The following is a 21,110-nucleotide window of genomic DNA, read 5'->3' as shown; positions in this document are numbered from 1 at the left end:
ACACAAAGGATGATAAAGATGATATTTTATAATTTTGTTTAGAGAGGGGGGTTGTGCTGGATAGTCAACATGGCCAGGTATTTTTTTTTTATAAAAGAAACACATTTTGCTGTGAGCTCATTAGTGCCCTTTGTAATAGGGTGTAGACATCTTTTCTAAATAATACTCTCACATTCCAAAATACATCGAAGTGATCTATAAAGCTAAAAATGGTGGCAGAAAAGAAGAACTGGTAGCACCCAGTTTTGAACGCTAAAATATGGACATGTTAACAGGGTATTTTCTGTTGCCATAGGGCGTAAAAATTGGACATATAAATGCAGACATAGAATCCAAAGTTTTGGCCCAATCCGTTCTGGAAAAGTTGCGTAATCCACTGTTTCTCAGACCTGGTACTGACTCTCCCAACTGCTTCACACTAGGCTGCAAACAGAACAGGAAACAGAACCACATCATCTGCAAAGAGCAGAGAAGTAAATTGTGAGGTCTCCAAACCAGCACTCCCCTACCACCTGGCTGCGCCTTTACATCCTAAAATAACAAAAAGGATTATTGACAATTGACAACCCTGGTGAAGGCCAGCACAGACTGGAACCATGTTTGACTTTGTGCCAAATATATGGACAAAAGCTCTTACTTTGGTTAAAAAGGATCGGATGGCTTGCAGCAACAACCCTGGTACCCCGTAATCCTGCAGTAGCAGTTGGCCGGTACTATCGGCTGATTCCCAGGGGACCCCTTGGCCAGCCAAGCCTGAAAGGCCTTCTTCTTCAGCTTCACAGTCTCCTTCACCGCTGTTGTCCAACAGCATGTTCTAAGGTTGCCACACAACACGAGCTGATGACCTTCTAACAATAACTCGTAGCAACTGCATCCACAATGGAGGCTTTCTTGGATTCCATGTCCACAGCCACCCCCGGAGGCACACATTTTTTTCATAGGTGGGAATTGAAGACCTCGTGGACAGGGGCCTCATACAGATGTGCCACATTCACCTACACTACTCTTTGGGTTTACCAGGTCTGTCACCCCGCCATCAGATCAGTTGACAGCTCTATTTCTATCTTCACCGTAGTGTCCAAGACATACTGTATGACCAAAGGGCCTGATGATACAACCACATGTTATCTACTGAACCTTTAATGAGAAGTGGTAGCTCAAAATATGTCTTGGAAAAACAGCATCATTGAAATTCCTAATCTTTTGTAGTTGTTGGAATATATTGTGAATGGGTTTAGAGATAGATAACTTATTAGAGCCTGCCAACATTCCTATGTTGTTGTAGCTGAATAGTAAAGAACTGTATTATTTGCCTACAAATGGAGTATGAACATGGTCGGCTTAATGGGAAGAACACGCATGTATATACAGAACAACATCAGCCCCGGTACACTTCTGTGTGTCATGTCATGACTGCATTAATTAGAATGGATAGGCCATTTTACAGATAACCATAATATTCATGAGTAGTATTTATAGCTGAACAGTATTAAGACTCAAAATGTCAAAATAAAGTGCTCACAAATTCCACAAGACGCAAAAGAATTTCATCATATTATGTCAATTTATTCTAAAGCATTTGCACAAACAGTACTATAATAAAAAAAACAACCCAAAAAACATAACAGAATCCCATTGTGGTTGTGGCTAAATCACTGTAACCTTGTTGAGGAACAAGTGTGCAGTTTCAGCTTGTGTAAATGATTCTTCTTCTAGAACTTGCAGATTAAAGAGAAAAGAAACAAATCCATCCATTTTCCGTAAAATTTGATGTATTTGTTAATCTTGGGGAAATCTCAAGCATTTTGTTTCAGAGCAAACATCTTAAGTGGTAATTTAAATACAAAGTACTCTTTACACAAAAAAGTATTATAAAATAAATGCAGTATTTGTAGAGGATAATAGTCAGTGCTAAACCAAAAGCCACAGTTGTTACAGTTTTCATTTGGGACATACAACGCTGGGTGATGTGAACATTTTTACAGAACTGATTAAACTATATACAATATATTACAAACATTTCAAATAACCTCAGAATAGCTCAAGACTGTTAGCTATTTCAAGCAATTCAAAATACATGAAAGGCAGAGAAAGAAACCATTTTCAGCAATATATATGTGAATGCTCATTAGAGATAATAATGTGAACGGGTCCTGTTGCAATTATCCTTTCAAAAAGCCAAAGTCCAGCTTAAGCTTGCATTTCATTAGAGCATGTCATTACATGGTAAGCCCTTTAAATTGCACAGTAATTAAGATCAGCGCCTGTGTTGGTCTTATTGTTCAGGGGACTGGGCTCATTTGGTGGTATGAGGATGTTTACTGAAGTGGTATATGAGATTAGATGTAATGATCATGTATGTATCTTCCTGCTTTAGGGACTAGTCCTTGGAAGTAAATCTGGGCTCTGCTCAGGAGGTGATACAAAGTTCCAGGTACTTTCAGTGAGTGATGTAAGGTAGCTAAAATTGGTCCCAGTGCATGCTTTTATGACAGGCCTTATGCTGCAATCCATTGCAAGTCGTAAATTGATAATTAAGGGACGGTATTCCTGCCCTCCGAATTAAACGCATTCCAGTGCATCTACTCAGAAGAATATACTCAGCTACTTAATATTAGTACGCGGCAAGTCTGTCTTGACAAAAGACCAAACCATCTTTAAATTAACAACTAGTGAATCCTGTGGGGAGATACTTCTCATGCATCTAGGCTTCCCATCAGAAATTAAGATCTACCATACTTAAAAAAGTGATTTTTTAAGAAATAGTATGACCTTTAATTCTGAAAATCTATGTAAAAATGTATTGAGGATCCATGGTAACCCTGTTAAAATACTTGTAGCCTACCACTAAATCAACTAAATGGAAATGGTAACTACAACGTTGTTCCAGCACGTTTTACGGAACAAACACTAGATAAAACACAACATTGAATTAAAATGGATGAGAAGGTGCTCCACCATATTGCTGTGAAGTCAGGTGTGTCTTTGTCAGTGAACTTTCAGACTTAGAATTCCGACCTGCATGACCATTCCGATGTTCTTTTCGGTGTAGGAGGTTGTCTTATTACAAGTTCCAAGTACAATGGAAGGCAGCATCAGTGCATGCTATAGTTATTAGTTATGAAGTGTACACACACACACACACACACACACACACACATTGGGTGTGTATGTATATATTTTACCAACAATGTGTTGGATAGTCAAATGAGTTACTTAGGTTTTTGGGAAAAGCTCACACTATGGGCCCCCCACCCCACAGGCCCCAGTGCAGCGGCACTGCTTGCCCTGCCTTCAGTCTACAAACACAACAGTAGTAACCATCATTTTCACAGGGAGCTGTATATGATATTAGCCCTTTTCCACTGCAGAAACTAAACATAAAGTTACGCTATTTCAAGTGTCACTGTCAGAGGTTTTGCTCGTTGCTTGTGGAACTAAACGTGCGCACTGCTCAGGAGAGGACACTATATGCAAGGTTCGGGAACTTCCAGAGGTTATCAAGCACATGAGTCGTAACCACCATTTTGCTATTGTATGGAGTTGTACAACAACAAAAAAAGTAACAAATCAACAGGCCCGGGCCCTCAATAGTATTTGGCAAAATATGGGAATTTAGAAGGAGCAAGAGTCAGCAGTTAGAAACCAATATTATGTCCAGACATACACAACCAAATAGTGCAGGCAAACGTCTAAATAATTAAACCGGATTAAATCAGCACAGAGTAGCAAAGACAAAAAAAAGACAAAGTACTTAAATGCACTGGACCCTATTTTGGACCAGCTTATGCTGGCCCTAGCAGTGCCATGGATTCTTCATCTTCTTATAAACAAAAGAAAAAGTCGATATCAAAGCTGTCTATTGTTCAATGTCTGTCCCATAATCTATTACTCCTTTGCTTTACAATTCATAAGTGTATATCTAAAATGTCCCAGTTTGTTAGAAACAGCGGGTATACAAGGAAAGCCTTGTATGTAAGCCTGACAAGGTTCTTAAAAATTGAGATTAGAGGAAGCACCAGGTTAGGGGTTGTCAAATATTTGCAGTAAAAGACGGCATATTGACACTGAGGTGGGTCTCATTTGTGATGCTATCTAACCAAAAATATTCTGGTTTGTAAAATGCAGTGGTGACAAAAGGTACAACTGTGTACCAAAGCTCACAAGGTTCTTAAAAGTTCCGGTTAGTCAGTACAAAGCCCAGGTTATGGGTTCCTGCAGTGGAAAAGGGCTTTAAGTGCCTCCTGAACAATACTGGGCTGATCAACTCATTGGTTGGAATCCTACATTTGCTGCCATGTAGTGACATCTAGTGGCTACGTGATAACACTCCATTCATGCATAAAATAAGATTCTTCAGTACATCAACACAACGAGCAAACAAACAAAACATAATGCATTATTTCAGTATTAAAAGATTAAATGGGGTAAATAACAGACTATAGGAAAAGTTGGATGAGCATTTTACAGTATACGTTGTTCAGTGGCAGAGCCTGTAGCCTATATTCTGTCAGACACATTTTCCAAATACAAATTTGAAGTATTTATTTTCAGAAAATGTAAAAGTACTTTCAGTGTAAATACTGAATAGAATGCCAGTTGGGAGACGGGGACAAGTGCTTGAAAATTGGGACTGTTATGGACGTTCTTATTTTCATTCTGTCTTGATTCAGTCAACATTGTGATTGTATGTTGAAATCCAAATTAGGTAGGCTTTCAACAAACCAATTTACCAATTGGAGCAATGCAGAATACTCTATGCAGGACAGCTACATGCCACACAAGGGTAAAGTGACAGAGCGAGATGGATGAAGGCTACTGCAGGCTCTTTAACTAGGCTCTAACGTTACTTATACTGTAAGAAGGTTGGGCACAGCATTCTCACATTGCTCGTTATAGTGGTCCCCCAAAAGTCTCCTACAGCTTGTTCAGGAGATTTTTATTTCAGCGTGGTCACACAAATGTTTTTTACACCCGGCTGAGATTTGATCATAGTGTGAGTCAGACGACCTCCATTCAGATTGGGATGTGCTCACAATTTAACCTGCATTAAAGAACTTTAGCTGATACAGAAAAGATATCCAAATACAGATTACATGTTAATATATGAGCTGAACAACTACTTGTCAAAATGGATAATTAAGACACTTGTGGATTGAGCCAACACATGACCAAGTGTTGGCTTTCAATTTGGTCCGACGGAAGTATACAAGCAAAACTTTACAATTCATATCGCAATCGAGCCATTTATGAATCAATGGCTAAGCAAATGTCGGCCGTGGCTGCAATGCGAATGAGAGGAGGATGTGATGTTCGGTTGTTTGAGATGGACAGATGAGGATCTTAATGTGTACACTGGAGACACATATTAATACCAGGTGTGATGTAATCCGATTAAATCATATCTAGGTACAGTCTAGATACAAGATGCATTTTAATGCAAGGTGGACAGGGGTAAGGATCACACTGAATTTGAGGCCTGAGGGCTGTTGCTCAGATTCAAATCCAGCCCTCGTTCCACTGTCCTGGTGTCATACTTCCCACACCTTATATGATAATTTCAAATGAACCATTATGGCTAAGCAAGACGGATAAATCAATCATCAATAAAAATTATGAATATGTGTTGTACACTGATTGGTGATAATGATCAGTGAGCATTATGTACGACTGATATGATATTCATTAATAATGGTATTCATGAATTATGTTTTTTATTGTTGAAGAATAAATGAAATAACTGTAATCTAATTACTATATTATCCTGTATGGTGTGTTGATTAACTGAAAAGGAAAGAATCTGTAATTAGTGGTAAATTACCTAAAATTGAATACTGTTACAATCTTGGATAAAACAATAAGAGAGCTTTGAACTACACTGATAGAAATAGCATTTAAATAGAACTTGTACCTTTGGTTAGCTAATCCAACATTGACTATTCCAGCATCAAAAACATTGTCAGTCGTTTGACAACTGTTCTTTCTCATAAAAAAAAAAACTTTAACAAACGAGAAAGATCTTTGATATAATTGCTAATATTCCATCACATTATCCATCTTCTAATACTGTTGTTACAAAAATAGAGATTTGATTGGTATTGAATGTTATAGGCAAACAAAGGCTTCAGTATAATTGAAACAAATTACTCAGATTATTTAACAGCGTCTGAAACCACCTTTGGGTGGGGCTGCCTCCGACAGTTTTCTGAATAATCCAACAATCATGTCCACTTTTACGCAGGATGGTGTAGCCAGGTGTGCAGAGGTATATAAAGGTCACTTTTTGAGGGTGTAACCAAGTGCACCACCACAAATGCTTCGCTGCCATCTGAATGTGTGTCATGGCCATTTGTATGATATGTCGCTTTGAGACTACAAGACACTCAAAAGACATGGAGTTCTTGGAGATAGATTGGAGAGGCAGTCAGAAGGAGGCTATGACAGCAGGCTTCTCAGTCCACATTATGTGTGGCCCTTAGGAACAGGTAGAAACACTCCTGCCTTTAGCAGTTGTCACACATCTAATGAACAGCTTGGTTCAAAGCATACTTAGACTGTACCTCTCAGTGACCTACGAAGACTTCATCGCAGTTCACAAATTGCTGTAAAAAATAACAGCTATACATCTCAACTAACCTCCAAACTCTTACATACCCACTTTGTTCAGAAAGAAGCCATGATACATAATTACAATGATAGTGTCAAAGTATAACAGCAAGAAAACAAGTGAAAGCATGTTGTGGGTTTAAAGTGGAACAGCCAGTGCCGGAGCTGCAGACTGGAGGTGAGACCTGGTCTCTGTACTGAGTCTCTGGGCCATCATTCACTGTCCAGCTCCTTGTGCTCTGGGGATGGACTCTCTCTGGCTGGCAGCAGGTCGTAGTGACAGGGGATGTGACTGTTTTTGGGTAGATCGTACGGATCTTGACCAAACTGTGTGTCACCATTGCTGTCTCCAGTCAGCTGGATGGTACTAACAGGCTCTGAAATCAAAAACAGTTAAGTTGGGAGTTGCAGGAAGAATGATAATAAGTAAAAATCTGTAAACTTAAAGGAACAGACCGACATTTTGGAACATCTTGTAGCATACAAGAACATACATTGATTAACCCTTATTTAATATATAAATATAGGTCCCAAATGTTATAAAATGCACTAAAAGCTGAATCTGGAACTTTTTTCCTCCCTTTCCTCATGTTTTATGAGCCCAAGACCGAGGCTGGAGGCGGTGTTAAAAATAAACTCTAGCACTCTTTGGGCCCATGGACATGGAAGATTGCTAAAAGATCCTGGTAATTTTATACTCAGAAGTTGAACTATTTTTGCTTCATACGCTGAGCAATTTTCATAGAAATGAACAGAACCCCGCCTGTATCCAGTTCTTTTTATACATCCTTGACAGATGTAGAATTAATATTTTGCTACCTGGAAATGAATGACATGAGAAAGACTATAACCAAGAGGATTTACGAGTTCTTCCTTATCTGAATAGCGGCTCTAAGGAGAGAGGTCTTGAAAGCTGTACAGATTGTGAAGTCACTTGATGCAAATTTGTGATTTAAAACCCCCAGAATAGAAATAAATATTAGCGTAACAAACTGTCTTCATAAGATATAACTTAGATTTTCTAAATAATATACAAGTATTATGAATTGCAACTATATAAATAACGTTGACTTGACTAGTATGTAGTTTATGCAATTGAAGCATACTCTATAAAGCACTCACTATGACAACAACAAATGTAAAACATAGCTACTCACCAACTGCATAGACATTGCGGTTGTTGGTGGGGCTGCTGTTGCTGATCTCAGCGTATGGTGAATCCCGTCTGGCTGGTGACTTCATTTCCACGTAGCCACACTCTGTGTTTTTGGCTGTCAGCAGGGGAGGGTCCTTTATTGTAGCATATGGGTTTTCAGAGCTGTTGAGGGAGCAGGAGCTGGCATGATAGAGTGTGCCCTTCAGATCTGGATGATATTGGCAGAGGAGCCAGTGAGAGGTGAATTCCAGCAGTTCAGAATTTATTTGTATGTAATGTGTATGTACAGGACCTACCTCGTAAAGATTTCCCCATGTATCTCCTGTCAACTCCGTAGGCTCCTGGTATGAGGAACAATAGAAATGAGGAAGGTTAGTGAGTGGTGGAAGCAAAAGTTATGTGAGAGACTATTATGGTAAGATTAGGCTGGAATTTTAAAAATAATTTGATTTGCCAGTAAGCTGTTGTCAGATAACTACACATCTCTATCAACAATGGCTTATGAAAAAATGTCTTTTAGGAATAACAATCAGGTGGATGGATATAGTCTAAAGTGGAACAGATAGCTCTGTCACATTTATAGCTCACGGAACATCATCAGGTAAGTCCTTTATTGCACTAATCTAAGCGGCTTGTGATAATGAAATGTATCAGCATTACAGTGTTTGGACTTTGATATCATTTCTAGGATAAAATAGATGCTTTTTGTCATAATTGTTGCTTTATTTCTTTCTTTAATTTAAAACCCAAATATGTATATACTCATACAATACTGATTCATAGGACATGAAAAAAGAGCCTCCAGAGAAATGGGTCATCTTGTGAAAGAGAAATGTAAGTGCACTTGGCTGCAAAGTGCCCCAGTGTGTGCTGAAAATCACGTTGTGAAGAAGCGAACAGAACCACATCATCTGCAAAGAGCAGTGACGAAATTCTGAGGTCCCTAAACCGGTTCTGCTGTGCCTTAAAATCCTGTCCAAGAAAATTACAAACAGGATTGGTTGTAATGTTATAACCCTGACAAAGGCTAACACGCACTTGAATCGGGATGGACTTTATGCTGGGTACAGGGACAAAGCTCTTGCTTTGGTCATAGAAGACCGAAAGGCTCGTAGCTCCGACCCTAGTAGCCTGTTACCCCGCAGTACCACCACAGGACTCCCCAAGGGTCACGGCCATAAGCGTTTTCTAAGTCCACAAAACACATGGATGGTAAAACTCCCATGACCCCTTCAACACCCTGCAACATTAAAGAGCTGGTCCACATTTCAACGGCCAGGACAGAATCAGCATTGCTACTCCTGGATCCTTCTTCAGCTTGACGGCCTCCGTCACCGCTGGTGTCAACCAGCAGGTTCTTAGGTTGCTGCCACGGCATCAATGATGATCATACGACAACAGCTCCTAGCAGTCATTTCCACAATAGCAAATCTGAACATGGCCCACACTGATTCCATGTCCCTAATCTCCCCCGGGATGGACAAAAAAATCAGTTTCAGGGACTTCCCTTGTGAGTATTCCCAAACCTACCCAGCACCTCTCACTCTGGCAACTCAGACAAAGGATAGAGTATAGTCCCTATCCAGGTGTTTCCTTCTAGAACCAGTGCTATGCATGGAGGTGAGCCAAACTATATATAGTTGGTACTGCTCCTACAGCTCTGGTTCCTTCTCTGCCAGAGAGATGACATTCCTCGTCCCTAGAGCTAGTTTGCGATGCCAGGGGTCGGCACCCTGTCCTGCTGCCCCGCTCACATTGCACCCGACCCCAAGGCATATCCCTGCGATGGTGGGCCTGCAGGTGGCGGCTCCATGAAGATTCTTTTCAGGCTTCGCCGGTGAGCTGCCCTCCCAGGTCTGGCTCCAGGAGGGAGGACCCTGCTTTCTGTGGCCCCTCCCCTGAGAACACTTTGCCTTGGAAGACCCTACCAAGAGCTCCCAGTATCACTAGGGCACACAAACCCCTCCACCATGTAACCTCCTTATTGGAATTTAATTAAGTACGCTTAAATGTATTCCATGTCTCACCCAGTTCATTGAAGCAGTCTTCTTGTTTCCAGTCTGCAGGCAGTGTGCTGGTGTGCTCAGCTAGAGGAGCCCTTTTTCTCTGATCTACATTCTTCAAGTTCACAAACAGCTGGCTGTTCTTGGCCTGAAAAATGAAAGTTAAAAGGGACAAACATCAGTTAGAATATATATATATAATTATAAAATATAATTAATAGACAAATTCCTCATGGCATTCTTACATTGCCATCTCTTTGACCCTCTATAGAGTCTCAAATTCACTTCCATACCTTTCCATATGGACCATTGTTAACATGTTGAGGGCTGATGCACTGGGTCAGAGTATGGTAGCTGGGGTTGGAGAAGTAGTTACTGGGGTGGCCCTCGCATGTTGGTGGGTGAGCATCTTAAAAATGAGATGGTGACAAGAACCATTACCAAGAAGTTCATCGGTGCTTTCAGAGCATGAAAACCAATATTAACAGCATCTAAATCTGTGATCAATAATCAATAATCAAGTGTTATTGGATTTGCTTACAAGCAGTCCTTTTCATCACTGCCTCTGTCAGCATATTGCTACATTCCTTGGCGCGTTACAATCATCAACTTTCAACAGGTGGAATAATGTGAAACCATTTTCAGGCGTGAGTATGACGTTGCCTTGTGTGCATGCACGTGCTCTTATGTTTGTGTACAAGTGCACTAGATTTACCTCCTTACATTTGCTTTTAACATTGGGCTGCATGCAGGAAGTGATATCAGAACAAACTTACTCTTACTTTTATTCACATCCACGATTTGTTCCTATTCCGTTAGTACCCTTTGATTTCTGAGACTCTACAATCTTTTCTTATTTTTGTACTTCTCTAACTATTTACTTATTTCAAACGTATAACATTCGTTCTTTATAATATGACATATTTTGTCCTTTCTTTTCTTTTCTAGGGACAGACTTAAGAAGATAACCTATTCAAACTTTTACGAACCCCAAATGTTATTTAAATGCATGCATCCTCACTTCCATGTAAAATAACCTGATGAAGGTCTATGCACCGAAACGTCGTGACTAAAATACATTTATATGCAAGTGAAGAAGCCAGTGTGCGGGAGATTTTGTTCTATATTGTCTACTTAAGGTATTCTCCTACGCACCTGTCGTCCTACTGGAGTGCAAAAATTTTGCTCTTTTTATGTACTTCTCTAGCTAAACATTTTTTTAGGAGTGGTGAAGAGAAAAAAACATTGTGTCGTTAGTCCACAAATTGTTCGTCCATGGCTAGGACAAATAAGTTTAAAATTTTATGAACATTGAATCCCCCGGTTCCTGTAAAATCAATTCATCAGTCTTTCCAGCATCATGGGAAGTGATTAGCTTCCTTGTGTGTTCAGTGCTGTTATAGAAGTAATTTCTTTTTGGCAAACTGGACCATGGCCTCCAGCAGCTTAGCATGAAAGAGAAGTGAGAATTTTCATTCTACTGCAATCCTTCTAAAAATAGTGTTTAACTGTTTAAAAGCAATACAACAGTCAAGCGAGAAAATACGTTTTTCGAGAAGCAACTGATGGCCCGGGAAACACCAAGCTAACATGCCTGGGACAGTACATGTCCTTTAGTCGGTCGCAGTTTGAAGCCGATGAACCTGTAATGTACCTGCAATGGTGTAATCAGCAGTGACCCTCATGGCAGGAGTGTAAGTCACAGCTGGCATGGTAGGCTCTTTGCCCTTTTGCTTCTTCCTGTAGATGATGAAAAGCAGAAGGAGGAAGAGCACCAGGAGCACCAGGACGATGATTCCTGCGATGGCTCCGATCTGGTAGGTGTCTACGTGCATGGCTGCACTGGTCAGACTGTTGAGGCTGCCCACCACTACACCAGCTGCAGACATGATGATGAGGAAATGTAATACCAGAGTTAGTTTGTTAAAAATTAACATAAGTTCATTTTTAAAAATAAAACTTGACAAGTAGTTTTATTAATCAAAAGGAGACTCTCAATGATTAGACAACGAAAGTGATCTGAATAGAGTAACCATTCCCAGAAACTGGTCTGAGAACTGACAACAGGCAACAGGATGCAACATCGAGGTGTGTCCTCACCTTGGTCACAGCGAGCTCCCTTCCAGCCCGGGCTGCAGTAACATGTACCAGTCATGTGATCACATGTGGAGTTATTGAGACAGTCACACACCTGACGACAGCCATAACCATACGAACCATGTGGACACTCTTAAAATAGGAGAAAAAAGTAATAATTTATTAAATTCAAGTAAACTATTATATATATATATATATATATATATATATATATATATATATATATATATATATATATATGTGTGTAAAGTATAAGCACAAAGAGGAAAGAAGAAGAAAAACAGACAACGTTACATACTTTGTTCACAGTGTCGTCCCATGAAGCCGGTGCGACAGGTGCACTGTCCAGAGATGTGATCACAGTCAGCTCCATTCCTACACTGGCAGGACAGAGAACAGTCCTTCCCATAGAAACCTAATGGACAGCCTGTAGGGGCGCAATCATACACATCACATGATAGACTTTTTGTTAACAATAGTACCTCTAAGTTTGATCATATACAAGTCATCTACTATATGAGTTAAATGTCACACTTGTGTGTATCTGTTACTGACGTTGTGTGCAGTAGAGGCCGGTCCACCCTGGGGTGCACTTGCATTCTCCATCATAAGCGCTGCAGTAGGCTCCGTTGTGACAGTTACATGTGTGGATGCAGTTGGGTCCCCACTGACCAGGAGGACAGGCTGCAGCACAGTGACAACAAAATGTAAGTGCATTAAATCACTGGTCACCCCAGCTATATATTCTTTCTAAATTACTTCTTTATTACCTCAGAAAATACAATTTCAAGATGAAACTTCATTTACTACTTTCCAGGATCACAACATTATGAAACACGTCATAACAACTGTATATTGAGTGAACTCACGCTGGGAGCAGTCGCTGCCGATCCATCCTGGATAACACTGACAGGAGCCATCGATGGGGTTGCAGGTGCCGTTGTTGGTGCAGCTGCAGCTCCAGGCACAGTTTTTCCCAAAGTGACCACTTGGACACACTAAACCCAAGAAAAGTGTTAATTATTCATGTTCTCACTTTTTCTGTATCGCTGCCATACATCTCAGATATTATCTATAGAGTAACAGGATTGTGTTTGGCATCTATTCTTATCACTGACGGACATCAAATACATACGTACATTGTCATTTATTCTGACTGGTTCATTTACAGTGCATAATCATAGACTGTATATAGGAAATGGACTTAGTGAATACTACGTCACCCATTGGTGTTTGGACTACCATTTTGAAGCCATTTGAAGGGTTGATACCATAAACTCATGTTTACAATGTTTACTGAGGTAATAAATCATGTGAGAAGTAGAGTCATTTTCTCATAGACTATACAATCGGACTTCTTCTGGCAGCAAGAGAAGTCGCCCCCTTCTGGCCATTAGAAAGAAAACAGGTTTAAGGCACTTCCGCAATGGCCTCACTTTACAGAAAGTGTATAATGGCCCGCAGTGAAATATAAACTGCGTATGGGTCATGATGACAAAGGTATATATACATATTCATGCAGGAAGCTGTGATCGGTATTAGCCTGTGAAATCCCCCATAGGTTGATCCCAAAAGCTTTTGTAACTAAGTAGAAACAGTGTGCTGCAGGGTACACTCACCCTCGTTACACAGCGCCCCCTTGAAGCCTGGCAGACAGTCACACTGTCCTGAGACATGGTGACACGGTCCGTTGCTGTGGACACACTGTGGACAGGTCTGACTGCAGCGGTGACCAAAGTATCCTGGAGAGCAGACTGTGGGCAAACCAGGTGAAACAGATGAGTTAATTTAATCTGCATATATTTTCAACCTAATTGTTATCTCTGCCAGGAGGATCATGGGATCGGTCAGGTGTTTGCGTGCGTCCCTGAGTGAATGTGCACCTCTGTGTTTGTCCTCGGCTAATCTCGCATTCTGCTGCAGCAAACTGCATAATATTATCATTCTCTCCCATTACCCCCAGATGGGGCCGTCTTGTTGCAGAGAAACAAGCTCAGGGCTCCCACTGATTCAGCGTTATGGTGAGTTGTACTTTTTAGACATTTTATATTTGTTTTCATGCCGGTCGTATCATTTTATTTTGTCGTGTTTATCCGCCACACCTTGAAGGCCGGTCCGTGAAAATATTGTCTTACATGAAACCGGTCCATGGCACCAAAAAGGTTGTGGACCGCTGCTTTAGAGGGCCTCAGGGTGCAACCATAAACTAGACATCACTAAACATGAGCAGTGAGACGACAAGATTATCTAAAGCACTTTATTTTTAGGTCGAACTGGGAGTGAAATGTCACTAACAATCCCTCATTGCACGGGAAAATTGTGCATGAACCACAACAAGTACAGTACTTTAGGTCAAAGTTGTAGCAAGAAGTGGGTGTTTGGGTTATTCATTTTATGCTTCAACTTTTTTTCCTTCCAAACAATTTTGACCAAACTGCCCTATCATCTAACTAGATTTTCTGATTTATTTTTAGCAATGACCATGTTCCCAGAACTCGGCTATTAACTTGCAGATTGCAATGTTATTTCTAATATGTATGACAAGAAGTTAAAATAAACTTCAGTCAAGTGTCAGCTGTGTGATCATTTTGCAGTTCAAGTGGTTGGACTCACTCCTTTGACAGGTGGTGCCTCTGTATCCTGGAGCACACTCACAGGTCCCTTCATCTGGGGAGCAGGATGCTCCGTTCTTGCAGTTACAGGGGACGGAGCAGTTTGGGCCCCAGTGGCCCTCTGCACACACACTGTCACAGTGGATACCTACTCGCACACAAATGCAGATATCTTTTAGAGTATTTTGTACAGAGTGTATGCAAAAGTGTAAACTGAGTACTGACCCCAACCCTTACCTAAACCTAATTCTAAACTGAACCTGAAAACTAAGTCTGAACCCTCAAAAGGCCTTTGAAGAAGTGAGGGTGTAATTATCGAAAAATGTCCTCACTTTGTTGGTAAATTGTACGGTCCTCACTATGTAGCAAGTACCAACACACACACACACACACACACACACACACACACACACATACACAGACACTTTATCACCAAAGATCAGCACCATAGAGAGCAGGTAGTATGTGATATTTTTGGTATACTGTAAAGTTCAGATAGTTTAAAAATCAGCCATGAGAATACCGTTACTGTATTGGGTCTTACCAGTCCATCCGGCCAGACAGCGGCAGTGACCAGTAGAGTGGTGACATCCATCAGCATGACTGCAGTCACAACGTTCCTTACAGTCCAGACCATAGGTGCCATCCTGAGGCGGACGAACAACAACCATCACAGAGATGAACTTCATTAAACAGGTTTGTTCACATTTAGTCGTAAGAGAGAAACTCTTTATGCTTTTAAATCCTAATTTACTTCCACAGCCTCATGTGTTCTTAGTCATATTATCAAAAGTGAACAGTATCAGATCAAATATACTAGGACCAGTCCCTATAACCTTAGAATAACCACAAGGTGACTGTCACCCTAACAAAGTGTGATGCACAAAAATGGTTGATGCTTGTTTGGGGCTGTAGTTAGGAGTAATATAACATGATAGTAGCTTAACCAATGGCACACTAGAAAAAAGTTAGCAAGAGAGTGTTTTGGGAAAGTGCCCTCTCATCCACATGCCAAATGCCCTCACATTATTAGTTGCGCAACCTGTCATTCACAGCAGTTTGATGGATTTTCTTTCTTCCTCTGATTGGCTAGTACCCGATGCCTTCTTTGCAGAATTTGTGAAGTTTATTGTGGATGAGCAAGTTAGGGTTAATGATTTCAACTCAGATGTGGATGTTTTCATGAGGATGGTACCCTTTTTGTATAGTGCTCTTATTTATAAATACAATGTCCTTTTGTATATATAGGAACATGCACATATTGCTGTGCATGTTGCCTATATGGATTTAATAAAATGATTGATCTGCTGGAGATTAAAATTTTGATGTGCGTCATATTTAAACTTAATGTTTACGTTAATGTTGATATGGCTCTGGAAAATGTCAATACTATCAATAACTGGAACTTGTAGTGTTGAAACAGACAAAAACATTGTCTTTGATGGACCAGTAGAAAAGTAAATTTCTGTGCACTAGAGCTGTGATTTCCTCATTCACCTGCCGACCCTTATTGATATCGATCATATTCAAATTCTCTGGGAGCATCCGTGTCCTCTCACCTGGCAGTGGAGTTCACACCTCTCTCCTCTCCAGCCTGGAGCACAGGTACAGTGACCATCCAGGGCGTTGCAGGCTCCTCCGTTTCCACACATACAGGTGAGGTTACAGCCCAGACCCCAGGTACCGCTGGGGCAGTTGATGGAGCAGTCCACTCCATGCCACCCTGATTAAACGAGAGCAAGATTTCAAACACACATGTACCTTAACTTCAGTTAAAAGTAGCAAGCATCGCCACCATTCAGTGTACCATGAGGATTAAGATACACCGAGAACAGTTTCCCTGAAATAATTCCCACAGCGTGAGTCATCAGGACAAAAGTTCTGATGTAAAAAAAGTAGACTGGAACTGAAAAGTTGGTTTGCCTGAAAAGAATCTTTGTTTTTCATAATGGAGTCATTCAACCAAGCCTTTTATAAGCGAGTCATTCAGGAGTGGTGTGGTACCCTAAAGGCTGTAATAGTAGTGTGAAATTATAACAGACTTTTAAGAATAACAATTTTCGATGAAAAAAACTGCTGGAATAAAATAAATAAATCATGCAGCATGAAATACAGTATCTTATCATATAATTGACATAATTACATATACAAACAAAATTTAATTTCAATATGTTTTTTTATATGTTCCTTCTCCTCGTCCTCAGCTCACCTGGTCTACAGGAGCAGGATCCGTCCACAGGTGAACACTGAGCTCTGTTCTTACAGTTGCAGCTGGAGGAGCAGTACACTCCATGTGTTCCTGCTGGGCAGGGGACTGTACAGTTGGGACCCTGAGAGGGTTGATACAGGAGATGAATAGTTAGAACTGGCAGTGACATCACACATCCTTTAAACGTACAGCTCATTAGCAACATGATCAGTTCATCTGCTTTATTACACCTACAAGTGCCTCAAACCAGTCCGGTCGGCATTTCTTTTTATTGTCTAATCATCACATAATGGACATCTTTTATGACAACCTGTTCTCAAGCAGACACCAGGTGTGTTAAGCAGATGTGTGACACAGCTGCAGAGCCTCTATATCAGCAGCAGAGATGGACGGTGAGGTACTGTATGCTTGCTCATATCAACCAATGGTTAAATATCATTCTGTCTGTAGAAATCATAAGCAATATCAAGAGCGTGTATCAAGCAGCCAGGACGAGACATCTGTTTTTGCCATAATTCATGTTTAAGGCCTCTGCTATGAGAAATATGCTGGTTCTCCCCCGCAGTACTGATGTTAAATGACAAAGTCTACTGTGATGGCTAAAAAAGTGCTTTAAGCTGATACAGTGCATGTGCAACCAATGAGGACCTGTCTACTGGGCCTGAGTTCAGAACAACACACTTGGAAAAGGTTGTGCTTGTGTGTAGTATGTACATGAGCTGGTATGAAGCTTAGGATGTCATCTGGATATCTGCTCTAGTGGTTTGATGACATTGTTTCAATCAAATGAAACGGTATGTTAGTTTAAGTAATGGATTTGGGGAAATAGGCGTATAAGCTTTCTTTCCGTCTATCTGTGTGTCAAGAACAGAGCTAGAGTTTGGATGTGGTTTAGCTCTGCTCTGCACAAGGACTGGAAGCTCTTCTCAAAGTAAAAAAACACACACCTACCAACACCTCTAAAGCTCACTGACTGATGCATTATATCTTGTTTATTTAATCCATAACTAAATAACTATTTGTGGTTCGAGGGAGGGTCATGCTGGATTTCCTGGAAAACCACAGCCAGCTGAAGTGGCTTTGCATACCTCCTTGGAGTCTTAACATTACAGTGTGTTCGGCATCATCATATCTATACAGAGCTCAAAATCCAAACCTCTGTCAGCTCAGACTATAGCTGCAGACGCTGAGCAGTACTGGTTGGATGGATAAACTGTTGATACTTCCAGCGTGTGACTCCCACTACTTTGGACGGAGCCAGGCTAGCTGTTTCCCCCTTCTTCCAGTCTTGAAGCTAAGCTATCTACCAGCCTGCCAGATATCTAAACTGTTTCCACAGGACACAGGAATATAAACTACAGTACATGTTTAGCACTTGCCTAATGCACCTGTGTAAAATGTAAGCAATGTCATGTAAGCCCATACGGACTGGGCATACACTTATTAAATTGTATGACACTTTAATAAAATTATTTATTCATTCATTCATTTATGCTTAAAAAACAAAAATAAAATAAAATAGGATTAAAGGACAACAGCGTTTAATGACCTTGCTGTAGTTCTTCCTGCTGCCACTCGATGTCCCTAAAGAGTAGCATTCTTACTGATAGCAGCTTTAAGGTGTACTGGTGGAGCACATGGAGCCTTGCTAAACTGACATTTTCAGTGGTAGTGAAGATTTTCAGCTCCTAAAGAAGGCTGTTAGTGTCTTGTCTGGTCTTAAGGTGCTGGCACAAATTTGCCTCCAGAGCTCCGAGCCAGGCGATGCTGTATCACACATACTGTGGAAGCCTTGTGAATGAACATGATAAATGACCTAAAGCACATGGTGACATGACAGAAATGTGTTGTTACCGTGAAGCCTGGAGCGCAGATGCACTCTCCGCTCACACTGTGGCAGTCAGCCCCGTTCTGGCACTGGCACACCTGCTGGCAGGACTCTCCATAAAATCTCGGGGTGCAAGTCTCATTGCAGTACAGGCCTGACCAACCGGGCTGACACGTGCACTCCCCTGACATTGGGTGGCAGCTGGTGAAAAGAGAGGAACATGTAGTCACATTGTGCTTAATTCTTGTTTAGTTATTGCTCATACTGTAGGTCTATTATTGCCTCTCATATTCCTAACTTTCCAACACCTGAATCTTTATCAGCTTGCCAGGGGCCAGTCCTAAAGGGTTAATTTACCTTGAAATGTGTGTGTACTTTTGGCACACAAAACAACACATGCTCTCTTACGCCATCCTGAATCAACAGACCACTGCGGCAAGTAATCAAAATATCACGTATTCAAACAACATTGTAAACAATAAAGACTCATTAAAACACCTTTTGCCTCGCTTGTGATGGCTAAATTAAACTGTAGTATATTCGCAACAACTTTAAATCAGTGAGTATTACGTGAAATTTAAGTTCAGCATAGTGTCTCTACCACCTGATAATCAACTCATGAGAGATTCAATGTCTGACCTGGTGCCTCATATGTCGCCTTCACTATATTTTACTGGGTTTCCCAGCCACTGCTGTTGCCAGCACGACTCTGCCTAAAGACACATGTGGTGTTTCACTTAATTTTTCAAAAGAAATAGTTGTAAGAATTAAAGAGAAGTTGAAACCCTTCTTTACTTTATCGCCTCCATTCACTTCTTGCACCTATGAAGAAGAGTTGGTGGGGCCCTTTGCATGTCTGTGTCCAAGGGCCAATCGTCTCATAATCCGCCCATGTGTCCAATATAGAAGTATTTTTTATGGACCAAAATGTTGGTCAAGGGGAAATTTGGACCTGATAGGGATAATGTGGAGAGGTAAGAGGCTCACAGAATTGTTATCCTCACAACCTTTTCTATGCAGTCCAATGGCATATTATGATGGACACACCAACTGACCGTTGTCACTATGGATAGATTACTGAAGCAGCCTACTGGGCACAGCACCAGGGGATTATTACTTTTGGAATGAAGTGTTGAAATCACTTTTATTACCTGCTTACACTGAGATACCAGCTCATGTAGAAACTGAAAAAAATCAAAAAGAAGGAAGCTGGCATGGGTAGGAAGAGGGGCCCTTTTATGCTGTGCTCAGGGGCCTATCGTTTCAGTCCTTTGGGCCTCGTCACAAAAGAAAAACATCCGGCCACAGAGAGTGCTGCAAGGGCCTAAAATTGAGACCAGGAACCGTCCGGTCCCCCCATCTCTAAGAAAAGACTGAACCCGGCAAATACTGCCGATTTGAGACCCAAAGCTACACGTTTGCTTTATTTCATTCATTACAGACTGTTATCTAGCCTAGCAAAGCCTAGCTCTGTCTCTTTTACTCTGCCTACTTGACGGTGCGTATCTACTTGACACTCTAGACTGTATATAAGAAGTGGACGTCGTCACGGTGATGTCACCTATTGGTTTGCAGACTGACGTTTTGAAGCCTTGAGTTTGGTGATTTCAACGCAACCAATGAACAGAAGTTACCGTATTTGGAATTTGGGGGAGTGACGTAGAGACACTGTATAAGGCTCTGGTAGCGGCAATGACCTGTCAATCACAGTAATAAGCCCCGCCCTAAACCATATCCTGCTTTATGGTCTATTTGACTCTAAATGGACCAGCATTTATTAAATGAACATCATGCTGTATTGAAGAAGACTTGAAAGTAGAGATTGAGATCATAAACTCATGTTTACAATGTTTACTGAGGGAATAATCAAGAGAGAAGTAGAGTAATTTTCTCATAGACTTCTAAACAACCAGAGGAGTCGCCCCCTGATGGACATTAGAGAGAATGCAGGTTTATAAGACACTTCAGTATTGGCTTCACTTGGCAGAACATGAGGTTGCTGCCTGCTTTACACACTTGAAAGCTACACATGACATAAACATGAAGGTAGAAATTTGGCATAGCCAGAGAGAAAAAAGAAAACACATTTAAAAAATAAACAAACCTGAGCTCTTAGCTTTACACGTAGAAATGTCCAGAATCCAAACTGAACCACAATATTTGGTTGAGACAAGTCAAGGTAGGTCTGGGTAGCAGAACTCTAAGAGAGGCTCTATTGCTCCCTAAACAACTTAAAAACTGTGCAGGTCTAACCGAAAGTCTCCAGGCCAGCAGGGTCGGGATTATCTGCAGTGACACAGGTGGAGCCGGCCTCTGCTTGTTAGTGATTGTTTGACTGACAGCTGGCCCACCTGACACAGCACTCCCATTGAAGGAGCAGCGGAACAGCTGTTCTATGCAGACACATGCAGCTGCCAGCTGTGCCGGCCCAACCGATCACTGACTACTGGCCCACAGCGGTCAGCTGTCTCCAGGGTCGCCCATCACAGTGACAAACATAAGCAGACAACACATGAATACTTCTTCCTGACATCGGTTAACACTTGAATTTGTAAGAGACGGATTTGACCACTAAGCGTCATGTTTTGGAATGTTACAA

General features: G+C 41.1%; 1 protein-coding gene across 2 annotated transcripts in view; it reads right to left on the bottom strand.

The window, feature by feature from the left end:
* Positions 1-6,745: 6,745 nt before the first annotated feature.
* The window catches only part of megf10 (multiple EGF-like-domains 10), a 48,025-nt gene continuing 33,660 nt past the window's right edge, over positions 6,746-21,110 (bottom strand). Inside the window, exons 9-24 of one of the 2 annotated variants that reach the window (XM_054613184.1) lie at positions 18,538-18,712; positions 16,684-16,804; positions 16,034-16,197; positions 15,019-15,121; positions 14,476-14,622; positions 13,482-13,616; positions 12,732-12,860; positions 12,418-12,546; positions 12,161-12,289; positions 11,866-11,994; positions 11,420-11,644; positions 10,059-10,174; positions 9,790-9,913; positions 8,059-8,103; positions 7,764-7,970; positions 6,746-6,983 (exon numbers count right to left, since the gene is read on the bottom strand). In XM_054613184.1, the coding sequence (XP_054469159.1) occupies positions 6,820-6,983; positions 7,764-7,970; positions 8,059-8,103; positions 9,790-9,913; positions 10,059-10,174; positions 11,420-11,644; positions 11,866-11,994; positions 12,161-12,289; positions 12,418-12,546; positions 12,732-12,860; positions 13,482-13,616; positions 14,476-14,622; positions 15,019-15,121; positions 16,034-16,197; positions 16,684-16,804; positions 18,538-18,712 (2,242 nt within the window). In that variant the 3' untranslated portion in view covers positions 6,746-6,819. Of the gene's footprint in view, positions 6,984-7,763; positions 7,971-8,058; positions 8,104-8,999; positions 9,003-9,789; positions 9,914-10,058; positions 10,175-11,390; positions 11,645-11,865; positions 11,995-12,160; positions 12,290-12,417; positions 12,547-12,731; positions 12,861-13,481; positions 13,617-14,475; positions 14,623-15,018; positions 15,122-16,033; positions 16,198-16,683; positions 16,805-18,537; positions 18,713-21,110 lie in introns of both variants that reach the window. The other variant, XM_054613185.1, reaches the window with a different exon arrangement.

Source organism: Anoplopoma fimbria, chromosome 14 (genome assembly GCF_027596085.1).
Source record: "Anoplopoma fimbria isolate UVic2021 breed Golden Eagle Sablefish chromosome 14, Afim_UVic_2022, whole genome shotgun sequence".
Taxonomy (NCBI): Eukaryota; Metazoa; Chordata; class Actinopteri; order Perciformes; family Anoplopomatidae; genus Anoplopoma; species Anoplopoma fimbria.
Note: the sequence above shows the minus strand (reverse complement) of the source record. Positions and strands in the feature narration are given on the sequence as shown.